At 34.0% G+C, this 22,009-nt stretch overlaps 1 protein-coding gene across 1 annotated transcript; it reads right to left on the bottom strand.

The window, feature by feature from the left end:
* Positions 1-4,941: 4,941 nt before the first annotated feature.
* Positions 4,942-14,396, bottom strand: LOC120625569 (cuticle protein 19-like). The gene is made up of 4 exons (XM_039892624.1): positions 14,284-14,396; positions 8,917-9,048; positions 6,083-6,179; positions 4,942-5,241 (listed from the first exon to the last, which is right to left on the bottom strand). The coding sequence occupies exons 1-4, from the start codon at positions 14,296-14,298 to the stop codon at positions 5,081-5,083; spliced, it is 405 nt and encodes a 134-aa protein (XP_039748558.1). The 5' UTR covers positions 14,299-14,396; the 3' UTR covers positions 4,942-5,080.
* Between the last annotated feature and the right edge of the window lie 7,613 nt (positions 14,397-22,009).

The raw sequence follows: 22,009 nt of genomic DNA, 5'->3' as shown, positions 1-22,009 counted from the left end.
GCTTAAATTAAAAAACGAAACTAAACGATAACTTCGAAACGTCCAAATAAAATAAAAAAAGATAATTAAAAAAAACAAAATTGACATATTACATGAAAACAAATCTTTTGGAAAATTGGTTTAAAACTTGCCTGGTGAAAGCATTTTTGTATATTATGTCTCGTACATGCCACTCCGTCTCTACATGCTATAGTCACTTTTAGTACCAGTGGTGCTAAAATAACTAGTTCGTACTTTAATATTTGTAAGCACAGTCTGGCATTTACACCTCGTAATAATTTATTTTTTAAATTGAAAAATAAAAATATAAAAAAAGTATTAGACTAGAATATCGTTAAATTTTCCAAGACATTGCGACCCTACCTCGGATGCGCATGCTTTAATTACGTTGACTATTATTTAGGCCTGTGCTACAATAGATAGTGTTGTACCCCGGATGAAGATTAGACTGAATTTCCTTAAATCTTGAATACGATAGACATAATATCTGGTTAGATATAAATCTTAATGGTAGCCTTTTAGTAGCATGAAAGCAAAATATTACTTACTATAGCAGTTAGTTTATTTAAGACCAAGCTAGCAGTTCAGCTCATTTAAATTCTTAGAACATGAAACACTATACAGGATGGGTTGAAGAGACGTCTGTGGCTATATAAGAGTGAAATGGAACAGTCCTGGTGGCGGTTGATATTGACCACTGACAATGTCAACAGCAACCATGACTGTTTACTTATAATGCCCTTGCCTTGAGAAAACTGAAAACTATGTTTCACTGGGATCATTTAAAATACTACAGGAGGTATCCTTACCGTTATTAAAGTCTATTTTGCCTGAGTTGGATGAAAGTACAGACTAGTGGCAGGTTTAAATATTGGAAAGAAGGATGCGTTACTTTGCGTAATTTCATGATATATAATGGAAATGAAGCTGAAGTTGCTGCTCTCCGCGAAACGTAGGATAATCTGTATGGAAACCGGAGCATCATCAGGAGATGTTGACTTAACAATATTTGTTTAGCTTAATAATTATTCATTGTAAAACAACATCTCCTGAGGATGATCAGGTTTCGGAGCGAAACGTGCGTAAAGGGTACATTACCGAAGATCAGTTTGGTGTATAAGGATTGAAGAAATTATAAATTCTACCATACTGAGTCTCCTGCTTTTCGCGGAGTTGTAATGTGCTTGGTGTTCCGTAAAGTAAAATTGAGTAAGGATCGCATCGATCCCTTTCTCAAAACCTCATGTAATTAATGAATTTCTTGAAAATTCACACTCCCGACTTTAAAAAAAAAACAAAATTGGAATCGGTTAATCGGTTTGGGAAGTGCATATATAGACACACCCACACACACACACACGTACTCACAAACAGACATGTCAGATTTATAACATCCGGTCGTCTTCGTATAAAATCCGTATTAAATATGAATATGAAAGAATAGCAATCGATGTATTAAAATACTAAGCCCCTGAAACTCTATACTCCTTTAAATTTAATGATAATAGATTTGCTTTGTTTTTATCCGTTCTCAGTAAAAATCTTGTTTTTTGTTATATAGATATTCTGTTTTTGATTAGAGCAGTAGCATAATGGTAGTAGCAAGACCTTATTGATTGCATTAGAGCCACTAAACATTAAGTATTGAGTTTATCTAAGACCAAGTTTATGATTCAATTCAATTTGTTCCTAAACTTGATTAGATAAAAAAAAATAGCAAAACTGCAAAGAGTGAGTGTTTTAATTTCTCCACCATACTAGTTTCACTCGCTTTAACTGATTCTAAATATCGAAACATAATGTATAGATCTTTAGCATTAGTTAAAGGTAACTATTGGACAGTGGCGTGCATAGAGGGTATGCACAGGGTATGCAGATGATTTAAAATCTCCAGTACGAGTTATAAAAAGCCTACCCTGAAGTATTTCTAATTTATTTGCATACCCTGTGCTTACCCTCTATGTACGCCACTGCTATTGGATACCTTACTCATAGACCCTTCCCGTATTTTCCTTACTATTTTGAAAATTGAAAAGTTATCGATCTTTTTTTGTAACGATTAATATATTATAGGTGGATGAAAATCATATTTTAATTTGTAATTTATTTCGACATTTATTTGTTTTTTTTTCTGGTTTGGTTTAAAAATATAATAACTTTACCCGAAAATCTTATTATTACTGAAATTAAATATAGCTTGGACATAAACAGCTTTCTAATGGAGATCTCTCTCATCATTATTAAAATCGGTCCAGTAGTTTCAAAGTTCGATTACCAATAAAATGATAAACAACCAAATAAGCAAATAAATCTTTAAGTGCGACATAACACCGCATAACTATTCCGACGTAATGCCATGTTTATCGGTCAGACCCTTAGTATCTAATTTTTAATCAAATATTTTTTGAGTGACAGGTATTATATATCCTCGAATATAATTTAAGTTACTATAGCCGTAAGTGCATGTGTTTATATTTCTGAACGCGAACCATATAAATCGAAAGTGAATGTTATTTTATGCATGCGCAGATACACTAAGCATACCATTAAATATTACTACCGACCATTGAAATAGGTAGGAATTATAAATATTTACACTAGGATTTCGTCACAATAAACATGATGATATAAGAAGTATATAGACTTCTTAAATTTTGTCTGGATTACAGGGTTAGACTTATTGTCATAAATGTGTCATCCTGCGGTTATTTTTTGGAAAACAGAAACTATTATGTACACCGAAAAAGAAATAACATTAATAATATTTTACAAGTAAACTATGTTATCATTTAATACTATGTTTGACATCGAGCCACAGCTAACACTTCAAAGAGTATAGATATTGACTAGCTCTTGCTTGTGATTTCATCCGTATTGTTTAGTTTTTTTTGAGCCCACGATAAATAACAGTTTTCAACAGGGTAAAAGTTAAAAATACAATGTCTATGCTATGTTTTGCTGTGAAGCCAATTTTCTAAGTAGTTAGGTTTATAGGTATCTGTCCCCCTAAGAAAATAGCGGGGGAAAGGGGGAAACACCAGAAAAAAATAATTTTATTTATCCCGGAGCAGGGGACAGAACGCACTTTCTATTCCTATTTGTCCTCCGTATCCATATTTATATCTGGAGGTGGAATTTTTAAAAACTCTGTAAGTAGGTAACGTGTAAGTATCCCTTTATATTTGACGAATTCCGAAATAATAATTTTTGTAATTCTAACCTCAATTATATCTCGAAATATTTTCTTTCGTAAAAATTTAGACGTATTTGTTTAAACGAAAGCCTTTCGTTCCATGTATTGACAAATGAAAGACTAGACTTTAAAAATTTGAGACTTGCACACAAACTCCTATCCCAACTTTAACCAGATCTAATTAAGATGTCAAATAATCTCCCAAAATTTGAAATTCCTACGTTCAGCCTTTTTCAGTTATCACTACGATTTCTTAATGGAATACGTTCATTGCTTACTTATATTTTTTTTTCAGTCATATTCATGCCAGTTATATGATCCGAAGCGTAAATATGAAAACCAGTACAACTAAGCTGTCGTCCGTCAATTCTGAACTACTATTATTTACATGAGTAATTATAATGATAGAGAATATATTAAAATTTATTAAGTGGGTGCTTATACTTCTATTATCAACCAATCCATTATATTTCATGCACGAGCTCTTCGTATAACGATGATGAATTAGGTGAGGAAGAAATTTCCTTCTTCGTTTCCTTTTTAGGCATAGAATGAAAAACGTTATAAAGTAACTGTAGTTTAAGCGATGTCAAAACTTTTAAAAGAGACTAATGCGCTATGCAGCAGACTGTTTCGTAATATATTTTCTTTCGGCCTTCAGTCCCTGGTAGTCAGTGGAGAGCATACAGGGTATGCACTAAACGGGCGGATGATATAACATAAAAAAAAATCTCCAGTACGAGTTATAAAAAACTTAAGGATAGGCATTATAAGAATTAAGGAATTATGAAAAAAAACAGCATCATCATCATATGAACCCATTACCGGCCTACTACAGGGCATGAGTCTCCTCCCACAATAAGGGGGTTAAGGCCGTAGTACACCACGCTAGCCCAGTGCGGAATGGTGGACTCCACATACTTTTGAGGACATTATGTAGAACTTTTAGGCATGCAGCGATGTTTTCCTTCTTCTTTCCTTCACCGTTGAAGAGGTGAAGTGTTATTTTAATTGGTGCATGCTGAGTTTCAATCTTTGCCCCCCCCCCCCCCCCCCCTCCCTCAATTAAAGTCGAGCTCCTATCTACTGGCCTGTGACCGACTCAAGATAAAAAAATTTAGATAAATTAAAATGATAGTAAATTATCGTAATTTATTCATGATAATTATCTCTAAGAGCGGAAAAGTCTTATGAATCTCTCACTTCATAAACTGTACTTTATGTACAGCAGCAAAGTTTAGATTTAAACCTTTCCGCCGACCAAGAACGGACACAGGCCCAGGAAGACGAAGGAGATTGCTCGTAAATTTAAACATCTGGCCATCTCATCTCTCTATTCATAATATTTAATGTATGGCTACCTCTATTTCATCTAATTTCTCCTAATAATTTATTTTATAGTTTGAATGGTTTTAAGTTAAAACAATTTTTTTTTTTCAAACGTAAGATAATAAAATAGTTAGATGAGAGAAATATTTCCATTAAGTACATATAAAATTGATAGAAGGAAAAGAAGATGTCTTCTTAGAGGCATACTATTTAATGTAGCTGTAAGTAAAATAAAATTTATGAACGCTCCAAATGTGCCTCGCTCCGTAGGACTATAAATGAATTTTATATTTTGATTTCATAGAAGATATTACCTAGGTATTGTAAATATTAAGAAAACAGCATGTACGTTATTTAAAAAGAACATTTATGTTTTATTCAATTAAGAATATAATAAATTATTTACAAGAAATATCGTAACGTTGTAAAAAACTATTACTGAATACTTAAAAAGTGGGATTTAATAATAGTTTTTTACATTCTCGCGCAATATCACAGCATAATTGCATTTTACTGCCATCTGTATGTTGGCGATGGAACTTTTATGTGCCGCGCCATCTAATGGTATCTGTAGAAACCTTGATGGTAATTATTTTTATACACTTGCGGATGGTATGAGTGGCCTACACGCTTCACAACCGCATTGAAACCATTGTGTTTGTCAGCAGTGTACTCTACTATGCGCGTAGTGCCGTCAGGGTCCGCCACGGAGTAAGCACCTGGAAATAAATTAACGATATTAATGAATCTAGAGCTTTTGCAGCTTTAGGTGGGCTTCATTTCCTGCAGCTTTGAGGGTCGTTGTTTAATAATTGGTTAAGAAAATGTTTTTTTTTTGTTATAAATTAGTCACGTTAAAAACGAAACGTGCATTGTGATTCAAAGGCCAATCTAATTATTATCATAAATCATTATTCTTAGCCTATCTCTTTTAGATAGGAGAAAGTACTTTGATATCTATGTTGCACCCACCTCGCTCTTCCCATGCAGGTCAGGGATCTTTTACAGTAAATATATCATATAAGTAGTAATAGCCAGGACCATGATACAATGGCCTGAAATTCTCGGAGTTACTGAAATGCACAAAGTCAATATTCTTCCACCAAGCTGGTACCTAAATTCCTTGTACCAATAAAAAAAATTTTTTTTGAACCAGTTTTGGGGACCGGGGAATTGAAATTGGGATATGGTGATTCGTTGTCCAAAATAATAACCACCACATTGATGGGATAGATATTTCAGGGTCTGAAAATGTTGTGCGTAGGTAATAATTAGGAACAGTACCGAAACATTAACATAATAATTCAGAATGATGAGATACTAATACATAATATTAAAAGTCTTGTTGCAGTCGCCACGTTAACAAACCAGATGGCGCATGAATAGATAGACATCGCGCTATCGAAGTTTTCAGTATTGAGGGCCATATATAATTTTCAAAGATAAATAGTTGTAACTCGGTCCTCGGGCATAAAACCAGTTAGGACGAAGGTCGAGCGCATCAAAATAGGTCCCGTACACTCTTTTAGTTACTTGGTACTTATCTATTAGTTTACCTACCTTTAACAACATCCCCATCGCGTGTCTCCCATTTTGTTTTGAAATCACCAGTATGGGGATCATTCACCGAGTAGTCGTAAGAATACTTGGGGTACGCCTGAAATAACAAAAACAGCAAAGTTTATAACTAAAACCGTGCATTACATATCTCATTAGGCGAAAAACAGTTAAAATTCGTATTTTACACACACACACACACACACACACACACACACACACACACACACACACACACACACACACACACACAAATCGGGTTTTCTCTCACCGTTGAAGCAAATAACATTAAACTGTTTTAATTTAAAACGCACACACACTCCGAAAAGTTAGAGGCACGTCATCGAAATCTGTCCTCCCGAAAGGGAGTTCGAAGTGTAAACCACTAGACTATCACAGCTATGATGAATGTCATAATGCAATAAAAATAAATATCATTAAATAAAATGGTTTGTTTCTGTCAATGAAAATTGTCTCACGTACAAGAAAATTTTAGACAATGTTTGGTATTATACAAAAGACATCAACGGGAAGCAAACTCAACTTTAATACAAAAATAATTATATTATAGAAACAATTTTGTTTATATAATTAGGATAAAACTTTACATTCGTAAATTACTGGTAATTATTTCTTTAAATCATTAGTAAAATTATATTGTGTACATAGAAAAGACTTCAACGGTATACTTGATTACCCTGCACGTTAGTAACGTCACGTAGAAGTAGGTACAAGGAAATATATTACATTGTTAAGTCTTATTTTTGAAGTCTTTACTGTCATTAATATACCATTTTTTAAATTATCACTATGTATGACTTTATTTTATTTTATTTACGAAACACGCTTTTTCTTTAATAACCTCGCGCTAGAATCTATATAGATATTTAAATAAAGTAAATTAAAGATTAAAAGTTACTTTACTGCAACTTTTTTTTGACGACCTCCCTGGCGCAATGGTGAGTGCCGTGAATTTAAGTAGGAGGCCCCGGGTTCGATTCCTGGCACGGGCAGTTTGGGAATTTATTATTTCTGAATTTTCTCTGGTCTGGTCTTGTGGCTTTGGCTGTGGTTAGTAACCACCCTATCGACAAAGACCCAGCGCTAAGCGATTAAGTGTTACTGTGCAATGTCGTGAAGAAATCAATAAGGGGGTATGACTACCATACTCCCTTACAGGTAAGCCCGCTACCATCTTAGACCGCATCAGCAATTACCACCAAGTTAGATTGCAGTCAAGGGCTTATCTGTAGTGGAATAAAAAAAAACAATACTGTAAGAGCATAGTAGAATTATAACCATTAAAAGTCCTCATCTCTTTGAAAGAGTATGTGTTAGCTGGCACAGTTGTGAGCCCTGTGTAATTTTAACTGGGAGGTCCCTGATTCGATACTAAGCAGGGGAATTTTGGGAATTCATAATTTCTGAATACTTGCTTGTCTGGTCTGGGCTACGGCTGTAGCTACAACCCTAATTTCAAACAGACCGCCAAGCGATTTAACGACCAAGTCGCATATAAACTGATCAGGGGGTTTAAATCTTAGGGTAAATTGTATAACTAAGTATAAAAGGTGAGGCCGTGGAACAAGCTAGAATAAAAAAAGGATACAACCTACATTATTGTAATATCCGATGGCATAGTTGTTGTAACAATTCTAATGAAATGACAGGTTAGTAAAGAGGACGTCATGGTTATTTCACACGAGGCCATGGTTTGTTAGATTTGCATACACACATCAAGCTTCTAAATAACTCCCTTAAACTACTCTTATGAACTATTATGAACTCATAAGATATTCCGGTCTCAAATAAAACAAATAAATGCACCTTTTCGTCTAAAGAGAAATCAGTGGATCTTTTTAACGTTAACTTATAGTTTAGATCCGCGCATTGGTTTATTATTTTTATTCATCATCACGGTTAGACCCATAATCACCAAGCTAATGGGCTGTATTGGTAGCTGGTATTAGAATTAACACAGAGGAAGCTGCTGCTCGTTTCCCCCTTCGTTAAATCCCCTTAATCGCAACTTATGAAATCCGCGAAAAGAGGAAAGGTTTTTTATTTACTCACAAAAGACAACTAAAACTTACTGGCTGCAAAGAAAACACATTTTAAACACCTTCTAAATGATATTAGTACTCAACTCTGTACATTTTGATATATATCATATCAACCGATTACCAGCCCACTACAGGGCGACTGATTCCTTCCACAATGGGAAAGGGTTAAGGCCATAGTCCACCACTCTGGCCAAGTGCGGATTGGTAGACTACACACACCTTTGAGAGCATTATGCTGAACAGGCAGGCTCAGGCATGCAGGTTTCCTCACGATGTTTTTCTTCACCGTTGAAGCAAGTGATATTTTATTACTCAAAACGCGCATCTCTTAACTTAGAAGTTAGAGGTTTGAGGTGCTTGGATTCGAACTCGACCCCCCGAAAGTGAAGTCGAGCTATCACCGCTTCTTTTAATATGTATTTCTTGTTTATTATAATTTTCTAAGCCAATTATCATTTTCTTAAGTCATATTTAAAGCCAAGAATGTGTCACAGCTATTTAAGAATTTTTTTCTTATTTCCTTAGGCTATCGTATAAAACATCTACAAAAACATAAGCTTATGCCTACTAAGCTTTAAATATTACGTTTCACTTCATTGTTATCACCAGCATATTAATCTCCCATTACTGGGCAATAGGAAAAAAGAGGGATTAAATGCAGATTTGAATTTTCCTTGCATACCCTTTATCTCGGTTCAATTTCAATAACCATTACCGGTTTTAGAGCCTCAACCCACCACGCTACGGGTTAGTGGGTTTAAAAAAAATACTCACATAATGTTCACTAGGACCACCGTAACTTTTGTACTCGTAACCCGAGTGTGAGTAACCGGAGTGTCCTCCATAAATCGGGTAACTGATGTAACCCGCTTTCACCGCAACGAACATGATCACCATACAGCAAATCTGGAAAACATCATCAATTATTTAAATTTAATGTCATCCAAATCTGGCGGGTCAAAAATACAACAACGTTAACTTTACGGATATAAATAAGAATTAGAGAGTGAAGCTATGATTAGAGAATTTCTTTTTAAACAATATTTTCAGCCGAATTTTCATTAAACATGAAAGGCCGAGCGATTTAAGGGTCGGGATTTATTTTCTCGATTGCATTAACCTAGGAATTCAGTCGGGGGAACGTTTTTTCGTAGTTTCCATACTGCCTTAATACATTTACTATGACTTGGGTTACTGACAACAGATAGACCATAAATTCTACATAGTAAAAACCAAATCGCTTTCAGACTCCACTAACTATACGTTTTGATGTAATCTAATGTCAAGTTACGTGCTCGCTACAGGACAATAGCCCTGCGCGAGTATTTTAAAATATTATAGTAGAGTAAAGAAAAGCGTCATAGGTGTTTCTCCTCATTTCATTTCCCATAAATTATTCCTACTACAATTGATACAATGACTAATTGAAATACGGTAATGCAGAAAAAATATTATACGTATCAATTATTTTTTACCAAGGTTATATGACTCATGATACATGGCACAACAATGCATGTTACAAGTGTGTGACGTCCTATCTTACATATTACTTTATCAAGAACAATAGAGCTGAAAACAAACACAGGAAGCGTATAATAAATGATAAGTCAGTCTATATTTTCCGGTAATTTACGCTTCAATAGCACTTGATATCAGGCATTACGTCTTGAATCGTCGCTGAATATTCAACGGTGTGCCAAAAAAATAAAAGGCTAATAGTAGGTAATCTATTTAAGTAATACTTATTTATCCTGTACTTCAGCCCCACCAATGTAAAGCAAAAACTTTTAGATTTTAGGAGTAACGCCATCTCTCGATTCATAATGTAAACGTTTGCAAGCTTTCAATTTTGGAATTAGATGACATTTTTTTCACACTTCGCTGTTACAAAGTTACTGAACAACCGACAGACGTTAAGAAGGCAACGCAGAAGGGTGGCTGGTTTCCGCAAATCTCCTGGGGTAAAATCTTCACTTTAGGTTCCCAAAATACAGAAGTGATGACAACGTAGCGGTAAACGCTCTGTTGGTCAACCCCTAGATGAATAGACGATATTAAATGAACTGAAAGAAGTCGTTTGGGAACTTAGAATTTTATAAAAAAAAAACATCTATTTATTTTACATCTTGATAGTAGGCTCGGCATTACTTACACTAACTAGATAGAACTACATAATTTATGGATAACTATAAGACAAATGAATGAAAGATGACATTAAACATTATAAAAGACATGATATTAATATGTAGTACTATAGTGATACTCTCTCAAATATTGAAGCAAAGGTCATTCAATATTCTCAGAGTATCTCAACAATTCGAGGAACAATGCTGTCCACCCATCATGGAATAGGGATCTATTGAGCATTGCTGTCCAAGAGCGCATTGAATGAAGACAATAAACGCGGTATAGGTGCCATGCTTCGTGCAACAGTGTTGCAGGATTGGACCACGAATATTTTGTTTTTTCGTGGACGAAGGTTATTGTTTCTTGATGCCCGTATACAACACAGCTGGTTATGAAGACTTTGGAGACTACTACTACTAGAAGCATCAAACAGCGCCTTTCTACTGCAGTTCAAGTGCGAATTCTTAGTTTCTTCGGTCACGTGTCCAGGCGTTATGACGTGTCCATTGAGCGACTTTTGGTTCAAGTTAAAATAGAAGGTACCAGAGCACGCGGAAGATCACCGATGAGATGAACGGACCAAGTGAAGGCTACGATCGAGGCTCCTCTACATGAATGCGCAAGAAAGGCAACCGTTAGAGAAGAGTGGCGAAGTATTGTCAAGCGAGCTACAACACCCAGATGACGACCACGACCAGTCTGTCAAGACTGACACGACTAAGAAGAACTACTAGAAGAGCTTTAATGCTATACATCATTATCGACCCATTACTGGCCCACTACACTGCACGTGTCTTATATTGGAATGAGAAGGGTTTATACCGCGTTCCACCACGACAAGTGAAGATTGTTAGATTTCACATACCTTCGAGAACATTATATAATTTGTAGAGAACTCTTAGGCACGTAGGTTTTCTCACGATGTTTTCCTTCAACGTTGAAACAAGTGATATTGCATTGCTTAAAACGTACACAACTTAAAAAACTCAGCGATGCGTGCCAGAGATCAAACTCGGTCCCCCCAAAAAAATCGCTGCCATTAGGTAAGCTACTGCGCACGCCAATCTTGGCAGGATATGGGACACTTATAAAAATTAATTACTAACCCAAAATTAATTATTAATACAAATTCAAAATTAAAATTGATTGTTAATTGATTGGCTGTCACCACTTTTTAGTTAAAATATTAATATCTAAGGCCGCCATTTTATTCAGGCGTGAGTATTATACTACTCTTGAACAATACGCAACGTACAACGAAATTGCGTGTAAATTTGCTTGTTCAAATAATGAAAACGATATCTCTAAAACACGGTTAACCCTGTTAGGTAATATTGAATTATCATTATGTTATGGCACTGAATATACGATGTAACAATGACTGACATAATTCCATTTCCCTAATGAATTACGTAATTCCTAAAGTAGAGCGTATAGTATTGGCGACGTAATACAAGAGGACAAGGGTGGACCATCTTTTAAATTAAAAGGTCTACCTACAGTTCGTAACATCATCAGTTTCGTCAGGCTAAATCATATTGTCAGTTCTGTTGTATACATTCATATCTTTATATTTTCCACAGGGAGCTTTGTATTTTAGACCTATCAATTTAATACAGAATTAATGTCCCACTGTGAACATAGATTATAAATAACTGAGTGCTCAGCATAAAGACCTGTGGGGTCCGTAAAGATGCCACTTCTAAGCCATATACATAAAAAATAATTCACAATAATCCAGCTTCCGTATGGTACAGTTCCCAAAAATCCAAGACCTACTCAATGCATTGATTTGAAAATTTTACACAACCTTTTTCTATAAGAGTGATTTTATATAATTTTTAGGAATGAATACTGATCCATAAAGAATCGATGCTGGATACAGCTAAAAATATTAATTACTGGCTACTGCCCGCGACTTCATCCGCGTATGTTTTTGTTTTTTAAGCATCCCGTAGTAACAGTTTATTTAAGAGTCATGTGGCATTCAATTTGGGAGGAGTTCTACTGATAATTTTAAGTTGTGTGTTCTTTTTAAAAATACAATTTTCAATTTGAATTAATAATTAAAAAGGACTTTTTTTTAAGGTGTAGTCCTTAAATTTTAGAACATAAAAGCTGCTAATGCACATAAATTTGCGGACTTTTTTTTAAGTAATAATGAGTACTCTAATAATGTAATACATAATTTTAACGAATAATCAAGAGTTTCTCTGCGCACGCAAAGCACGCAAAAGTAATGAATTTCATAGCACCATTTTGCTATTTTGGGTTACATTATTGCAAGTATTGCCAACTTTTTGTTACTTCGTGATAGATTAGCTTTCCTTGGCTTGAGATGAGATTGATAAAATCGGTCCAGCACTTTCTGAGGTACAAACAATCAAAACAATCTTTCCTCTTTATAATATTTGTACTTATAGAGTACAGATTGTTATTGTTGTGATTTGCACATGATGACATATTTCGAGCGATCTGTGCGGGACATTTCGATCGTATTTTATATCGTTCTGTGTATATAAGCCGTAAAGATTTTATAAATTTGATTTTATCTCGTATTGAAGCGGTTTTTCTACGTTTCGGTTTTTTTTAATACCGCGGTAATGGTTTGTTAACGGAAAGTAAGGTCTTTGGTCTGTTCCCAGGTTGCAAGTTATTCTGTGTGCTAAAGGATCGATTTTGCTTCCTAGGTAAAGGCGTACATGGGTAACTAGGTCACTAAGAAACCCCATGTTTTGTTCTTAAAGGTAAGAAGAATTGCGGGTTACTCAGATAGTGTTTATATTTAGTCATCGGTATTACGTACATGCCATTATTAAAAAGTTATAATAAATAGTAGATACATAATTATATAAGTGTTGTTGGTCCTTTATAGTTAGTGCACCTGGTGATGGGGCGAATTGTAGGCATTGCATTGCAGAAATCCGCCTGTCATCAAGTTTGTACATTTTGTACGGACCAACGCATTCTACAAGCAGGACGCACCGGACCGAAGCGCAAAAAAACTATACTATACGATACATATTTCGCAATGAAAACTGTTTTTCGTTGCTGTCAGTAAATACTTAAATAACGGTTTTATTTTCCGTAATACATTTCCGATCGTTTGATCCTGGCCTGGGTCAAAAGAAGCCTTATAGGTAGGCATAGCTCTTACTAACCAAAAAGGAATCATGAACTTAAATTTCTGAAACCCTCGGTACACGAATCTTATTAAATGGTAACCTCATAAACTAATGGCTAAACTTGTTCTCAGGACATGCCCTTTTTTTGATTTGGAATATCAACTGCTTAGGAAATGTAAAACAGGGAATGAAGCTGTTTTTTACTCCGCAGTTTGAAGGTAAGTAAATTGGATCATAACGTAAAAACATAGCATGTTCACTATCAATAATTCATACAAGTAAAATTTACTTCAAGAAAATACAGTTGAAGTGAAAATATATATAGGTTTTGCCTCATTTCTCCGAAGTCGGAACTCATTTCCTCTTTTCAACTGCGAGTGATTGAAGTAGTACTTATAGGTGATTTAATATGTAAGACTTTTTTATCGTTTGGTTAACATTTAGGGGTCCGAAGCTATTAATCTAAACGTCTCAGTGAGATTAACATAAACAGTTATTGTTTATTTCAAATAAATATGAATTGTTTATTTATATTTTGATCCAAATAAACCATTTAAATTTGCAATTAATAATTATTAATTTGATACATTCCTTTCCTATTCAAAATATGAATTGCGTGAGATTTTATTAATTTTCTATATTTTTAATTAATTCATCGTTTTTTCTTCTTACAAAGTCACATATATATTTTGTTAACTTTTATTACTTTGATCTATAATTGCAAAGTTTTTTTTCCTGTTCACTGTTAAAATTCAACCCTTATACCTCAAAAACAAAATATTTATTATTTATTTTTTATTAAGTGATCAAGTAATATAATATCAGTATTTTTAATTTCTCAACCCTCTCTAGACGCACATACAAAACTTAACTTATAAGGAAGACTTACTTGAAGTCCACGCATTGTTATCACTTATTCACTTCAACTTTACCAAGGGTACTAACGTGCTTCTTCAGCCGTACCACAGTATTTATAACAGCACCGGTTGCACCACCTTTGCGATCATGACTATGTATGCTCTATACTGTACCTTCGGGGAATCAGATATACAAATGTGAGAATAGAAATAGAATGAGATTTTAATCCTTTTCATCCATAACACACTGATTCGATAACATAATGAACTGTCGGCCTGATCGCTAAAGATTTCAAAGCAAAATATCTGAAATAAATGTAGTTTCTATCAAGGAAAATTCAAATTCAAAATTATTTATTATATCGTAGGCACTCATGAAGCGTTCATGCATATAAGTAAACATTATTGTGAGGTTACGGTCATAGCTTCATTCGTAAACATAACATAACTTATAACTAATGCCAGGAGGGTCCCGTTCCCGCCCTGGTCGTAGAAGAGCCCACAACAAACTTAGCCAGGTTGTTTTTTTGCTACCACCATCTCAAAGTCAATTAATAATTACCTACGAATTTAGAGCAACCCAAACCCAAGCTGTTTTGTCCATAATCTAATCTTTAATATTATAGTAGGATATTTCTATAAGCTTGCGATCTATATACTATTGACCACTGAGCCATACGGCTGTCAATATTATATAATAATATTGACAACCGATTGGCGTATTGTGCAGCGACCCTGCTTTCTGAGCCCAAGGCCATGGATTCAAAATTCAAAAAATTCAAAATTCATTTATTTCAAGTAGGCCTAACATACTTTTGAAACGTCAAGTTTTCGATTCCCATAACTGGAAAATGTTTCTGTGATGAACATGAAAGTTTTTCAGTGTCTGGGTGTTTATCTTTATATTTGATGAAAACCTTAATGACAAGGTAGATTGGAATAAATGATTATAAATGTTGATGTTGGAAAAGAGCGAATACTGAGTTTCTTGCCGGCTCTTCTCGGTAGAATCCGGTTACCGAACCGGTGGTAGAATCACTACAAACATACATACTTGAAATACATACTTAAAGTAGGCCTACTTGAAATAAATGAATAATGAATTATTTGAATATCTGTATTTTATAAGTATTTAAGTATCCATATTATTTATAAAATCATTCATCAGTCATCTTAGTACCCATAACACAAACCACGCTTACTTTGAGGCTGGATAGCGATGTGTGTATTGTAGAAGTGTATTTATTTATTTATTAAATAAAATTTTGTAAAGTCATAATTCAGAATCCATTCTTCAATTATGAAAAATGACAAAATATACCACTCTAACTAGAAAGTTTGATACGCTTATATACTGAATTATTCGTTTATACGGTTTATTAGAGTTCATGGCAATGTAACAGGCAAAATAATACAAAGTCTTTAGAGATTAGTTTATTTAAATTAACATAAAATCTAATTCTGATGAGCTTATTTATATCAGAAGTAATATTTTAATGTTATTGACGTATTATTTTAAAATAACTTTAATCCTTAGGTATATTTCGAAGATCAAGGTATTTCGTATTAATACTAGCTTTTAAAAATAATACTAATATAAGCGATAGTACAAAGCTTCGAGCCTGAAATAAGCAGAATCTAACAATCAAGCCATTCTGTTTATGTAACAGAATTATTGAACTCTAGTCAAATTCAACTGTTGTTACTCCGTCAAAGAGCTGATTGTTAGAACAAATGCTATTGTTATTGATACTACAGCTCTAGATTAGAGTTATGCATGGTACAAACATTTGCTATAATTTGAAAGCATGTTAAACAAAAACTTATAATGAGATACTGCTATCTTAGGTTTAAGTTAAGAGTGCAATAAGGAATCAGAACGCAGTAGGTACTGAAAGAGACTAATACGAAAATATATTTTAGTTTTTTTTTTTTATCAAAACAAAACCGTCCCCGGGACTAAAACTGCAAATTTAAACAGTTTACTTGGCACCGACTTCAAACCACCGACCGACCACCGACTTGTTTTAAATTGGTATTTTTATTTCCGAACTCGGTTTCGTTCATGATTAATTTTTTCTTCACGTTTTTTAGAACGTAGATTTGTAACTGTTTCAGTTATAGTAGCCAATACTTGTAACCTTTTACAAAATATTGCTTTTCCCGATGAGGAGACGACAAAAATAAGGCGTTCTTCTGGTAGGTACTTAAACAGCTCTTTTGTTTATGATGAGCTTAAATTCTTTAGCAACATATTAAAATAATAGAACCTAAACTTGTAAAAGAATAAGTAGTATTATTAAGTAGTGTGTAATTTCGGTGGCCATACGCCTTCATCACCAGTTTTACCGGTTTTTGTTAAAACCTACTGTTTTTAAACTATCGCATTGATCGCAAGCGATTAACTCTCATTAATTAAGGAGTTTCATGCTTCATATCTTAGAATATTAGTCAGATCGTCACCAAATTTAAATGGGGCTATCTCTGAGGTACACAAAAAGAGGTAAAAGGATTGTAATTTGCGGAGTAATCGCGTAACAAATAAAACACATCACATCATACAGTCGAATTGAGAAACTCTTCCTTGTTTTGAAGTCGGTTGTAAAAGGCTTTATCTTTTTCTATTTCCGTTTAAACCAGATCTTCTTCTCTTTAGACTTTGTTAATAAAAAAAATTGTTTTAATACTGATTCTTGCTTTAAAATCCTGGAAACTTGACAAATATATGAATGTTTTAATTGTAAATAAAATGAAAAAAACTGGCAGATCGGTTTCCAATAAATTCTAAGACCTAATGACTAAGATTGTAAGCCTTAAGACTATTGCCTTATTTATTAGCACCTAACGATTGAAACTGGGGCATGAACCTTACTTGATGAATTCACACGGTTATTAAAAGAACAACATGATATAGACCTTGACCACAAATAATATTTTTTGGTAATACACAAACAACGTACAATAAGGATTACATAAACGATAAAAAGCTTGGGTATGAATATCTCTCACTTCATAGCTAAATACTATTGACTATGAGATGATGATAACAAAAAATAAGTTTGTTGTGGGATCTTCTTGGACCAGGGTGCGTTTAGAACCTTCCTAGCTTTAGGTTGTAATATACGAATGTAGTTATCAACATCACCTCACAATAAAGGAAGCATATAAGTATGAACGCTTTATAATTGTCAACGTTTGTGATAGGCCTACGTGAATAAAAGATTTACGAGAATAAAAGATTGAATTTGATATTTGAATTTGAAACTTGATGCATGATATTACATTAGGAAGGTACAGGAAACCTCTGATCAAATACATTCTTTATAAATTTTATATTTAGTTCTAAATGATGTACGGTTTTATTCAGCTTTGAGGTCAAAACATAATAAAGGGATAACGTAGTAGATGTTTTAAATACAAATAAAGAGCCAACTTACTGTATCCGTTTAACATTAACCCATGGTGAAAACACAGTCATAAAAGTGTGCCCTTTTATTGTTCAAATCTTTAATTTTAAAAATAAATATTGCTTCGTTTTAAATAGCTCATTAATTTTAGTTTCTTTTATTTTACAACGCCATCTATGCCAATGTGTATAAACTAGCAAGTAGAAAGTGTTTCGAGCTCAGTTCGCAACGATTGCGGCATTGAATTTATATGAAAAAGTTATACACCCACATCAACAGATGCCACTTGGTGTTCGTGTGTATAGTTTATCTTATTGCCAACTTCATATGTACGAATAAAGGTTGCTTGCAGGAATCATGAATGAATGATTAATATTTAAACATTGTAAATATTAAACCAAAAAGCATTTATCTTCTTCTTCTGAATGAATGTTCGAACTAAGTATTCATCTCTTTAATTTCATTCATAAGATATAAACAAAAGAACATCTCATTTAACTTTTTAATAGACACGAGCAAATAAACTGAAGGCCTAGTTGATTACGTTTTTAGTTAAAAAAAATTGGAAAAGCATATTTTAATTATATTATACGAGTATCTATATATATATAAAAAGAAGTTGTGTTAGTTACACCATTTATAACTCAAGAACGGCTAGACCAATTTTAATTATATCTGATTTTTTGGATTTCTTTTAGTCCGGAATAGGATAATATAGTAAAATATTCATCAAAAAAAAGCTAGTTTTCATATAAATACTAGTTCTAATTGTGTACCTACTATACGAACGGATGAACTTTGTGTGTACATTTTAAAGGGCTACTGGGTGTTTTAAAAACAAAATTGTACTCGGTCCATGCCGATATAGAGTTTTTCTCTTATAATCTGATTGCGCTGTTGATTGAGCTGTTCTCCATCTTCATTTTTATGTTAAGCACTCCATGTATTAACCGCATTCAGTCATTTTTTGTTATGTATTTAACCTATTAAAAGTTTCTTAAATTATACTTTCTGAGTCCTAAGGCTCGGTTTCCCACCAATGGAAAATGTTTGTGTGATGAACATCAATGTTTTCAGTTTCTGGGTGTTTATCTGTACATTATAAATATTTATGTAGGTAAATAATATTCATTAAAATATTCATATGCATTCTTAGCACCCATATCATATCATATACCTATACGTACTTTGGGGCTAGATGGCGATATGTGTATTGTCGTAGTATGTTTATTTATTTGTTAATTAATCACCTCTGCTGGGCACAGGATATTTCTATTATAGGAGACGATTTCAGAGTATGGACCACCCATGCTGCTTTGCTTATAAATACGGAGAGCGTCATTTTACCGTACTCTCGATGCATGGTTTGCCAATTTCCTAGCTCCGGACTGGTGCTTTCTCATCAAAAACTGTTAGCAGAAAAACTTGATACCAAAAATGTATAACGTAGGCAACATCACCGTAATTAAATAGATAACGATGAAGAACACTCCATTTTTGTGCTTAAATTTTCAGGGGAGCGAGCTCGAAACCCAACACGACGACGCTGTAACTTTTCAAAATTATGTGCATTTTAAGCAATTAAAAATATCTCTTGATGGAAAGATCTCGAGGAAACCCGCATGTTGGAGAGTTCTCAATAATGTTCTCAAAATTGTGTGGAGTCTAACAATCCGCACTGGACCAGCGTAGTGGACGGCCTTAACCCTTTCTCATTGTGGGAGGAGACCAGTGCCTTGTGGGCCAGGTTGATATGATGATGATGATGATCATCTGCGTGTAAGTACGTATTGTTAATTGCTATTAATTATTGTTGTTAGAAGGCAACAATTACTGTTTAATACAACAATAAGTTTTCGTCATCATCAATTCAACCGATTGACGTCCACTGCTGGATATATGTCCTTTGTAGGGAGTTCCAATATCCACAGTCCCGGGCAGCTTATTTCCAGAGGCTCTCGGCGACCTGTCTGATGTCGTTACTCCACCTAGTTGGGGGCCGATCTACGCTGTGCTTACCGGTGCGGGGTCGCCATTCCAGCACCTAAGACCCCAACCTCCATAAACTCAAGCCTTTTGTAAATCTTGGTCCTCCAAGCTGGATTTTTATTATATTTGTAATTCTGATAAAGGTTCATCATCGCAGGTTTTAAAAAAGTGCATCTGTGTTGAATAACAAAAATAATCGACGTTTGTTAAGTTTATGGGCTTGATCTTAATCAAGGAATTCAAAACAAGTGATGCAATAATTAAAACATGTTGCCTCATACATATGATAATATATGACTAGTAATATAATTCAGCTTCTCTTGCATTAAAAGGGCTTCCAAGCTTTTACTTAAAAGGTGATGAATAAATCGAAGCTGTCTTATCTATTTCCAGATAGGAACGTAAACTTATTTTTAGATTACAAAATAATACATTATTCAAAAATGTCGCATAAAGTTTTCTTTCCTAATCGTAGTACTTAAAAAAAAACAGATGTTTTTGATATGATAACTATAATTAGTAATTACCATACGCAGACAAACAATTTACAATTTAATTGTGTGACAAATAAAAAACACGCTCCCAATGCAAGTGGGCAGTTAATTAAATCCGAATAAGTAAACTTACTACTTTTTGTTGTTAATACCGACTCTTTAACTTACGCAGGTTCAATAAACGCTAACAAAAATATCGAGTTTTAACGTACCTACTACAACAAAAACAAGAATCTGCAGCCAGTGAAATGATACTGATGTGATATGTTCCTGTTATTACTTTTGAGGGCGTCCAAGATGTTAATTATAAAAATGTATTAAAAAAATTCTTACGTATATTTTAATTCCTATCACCATGCGTTTTCCAGTTCCGTTTAGTGGTTTGTATACTCCATAAAACAACCATCTTTTTTTTTTAAATCCCGTAATATCTTTTTATTTAGGTTAACGGTGTTCTTTATCTGTATCGGATCCAAAATGCCATATAAAGTATAATCCGTTCCGTTAACATGCTAGAAATCCACTGGCTAGATTCAGTGGTTAAGCCGAACATAAGTAATAAATTAACAAAGGTTGTATTGTTTTACTTTCCAGGCTTAAAGTACACTCCGGGATGCAAACTATTTCTGTAGCGATTGAGCCGAACAAAAAAGCAAACAAACAGGTTTCAACTTATTTAATATTAACATGAACTAGCGTCATAGGCAACTGGTAAAGAAGCAGTTAAAAATGTATGTTTAATTGTTAATGCTGGCCCAGAGCAACTGCAGGGTTTCATGCCAGCTTCTTCTCGGTAGAGTCTGTCTTCTGAACTAGTGGTAGAGTCCCAACAAACAGACAAACTTGATGTTTCAAAAGTTCTCAGAATATGTGCAGTATAAGTCAGGTAAGTCTAAATATAAATATATACTACACACAATACACAAATCGCCATTTAGCCCCAAAGTAAGTGTAGCTTGCGTTATGGGTACTAAGATGACGGAAAAATATTTTTATGACTATACAATGTACTTAATTACTTATTATAAACACCCAGATACTGAAAAACAATTATGTTGTAAAAACAAGTATGTATGAAATTTTCGATTTTTGTTCTCTATTTTAATAAATAAATATCGGAATATTGTATATAACCTGTATCAGTGTTGGTAATTTAACATTTCAAGCGAAGGGATCATTTTGACACAAAAATAACTTAATAAGGTGTCATTTAAATGGATTGACAGCCCCTTCAATTACATGCACTTATCTTGAAGAGGATAATTTTGGTATTTCTCATATTCAGAGAAATGTTTAAAGGAAAAAAACATTACTAGCTCATTCATCTCAGCTTCATGTCTTGAGTTGGCTCATGCAGAGAATACAGTACTTGTAATTCGGTCGTAAAAAAACTTTGAACTTAATTAATAAGACCGGTGTAAAAAGAAATAAACGAAAATATTATCATACATTCTCACTCGAATACCCAAACTGAAATGGAAATGCACCGACCATATTAATTATTATGAACAAAAAACACAAATTGTGTACAACCGTCTCCGATTGGTATCCTAGTGAAGGTAAACGCAGTAGAGATCGTCGAACAAGAGAGATGGGCAGGTATTGTGCAAGTCACGGCTGGACTTCACTGGAGTTTCGTGAGACAGAACAGAAGAAAATTGGAGGCACACGCCAACTGCCACTGAATTACAACACTTTGTTTAATAACTCAACGCCTCTCAAAATTGTTGTTTTATTTCTTTAATTTTGTGAGAATAAAGGGCATACACAACTGCTTGATAATTTCTTCCGCGGGAACATTGTAGAAAAGTGAGGTGTGCCCAGCTGTGGATGCGACCTATATCCCAGAAAGTGAATTTGATCATTGG

Source organism: Pararge aegeria, chromosome 8 (genome assembly GCF_905163445.1).
Source record: "Pararge aegeria chromosome 8, ilParAegt1.1, whole genome shotgun sequence".
NCBI lineage: Eukaryota > Metazoa > Arthropoda > Insecta > Lepidoptera > Nymphalidae > Pararge > Pararge aegeria.
The sequence above is the reverse complement of the archived record's forward strand: the minus strand, read 5'-3'. Positions and strand labels throughout refer to the sequence as shown.

Excerpts from the sequence above, each read along its gene's own strand:
- LOC120625569 (XM_039892624.1), bottom strand. Across the intron at positions 6,180-8,916 it reads GTGGTCCTAGTGAACATTAT|GCGTACCCCAAGTATTCTTA; the intron begins GTGAGTATTTTT and ends TTGTTATTTCAG. Across the intron at positions 5,242-6,082 it reads CGATGGGGATGTTGTTAAAG|GTGCTTACTCCGTGGCGGAC; the intron begins GTAGGTAAACTA and ends ATTTATTTCCAG.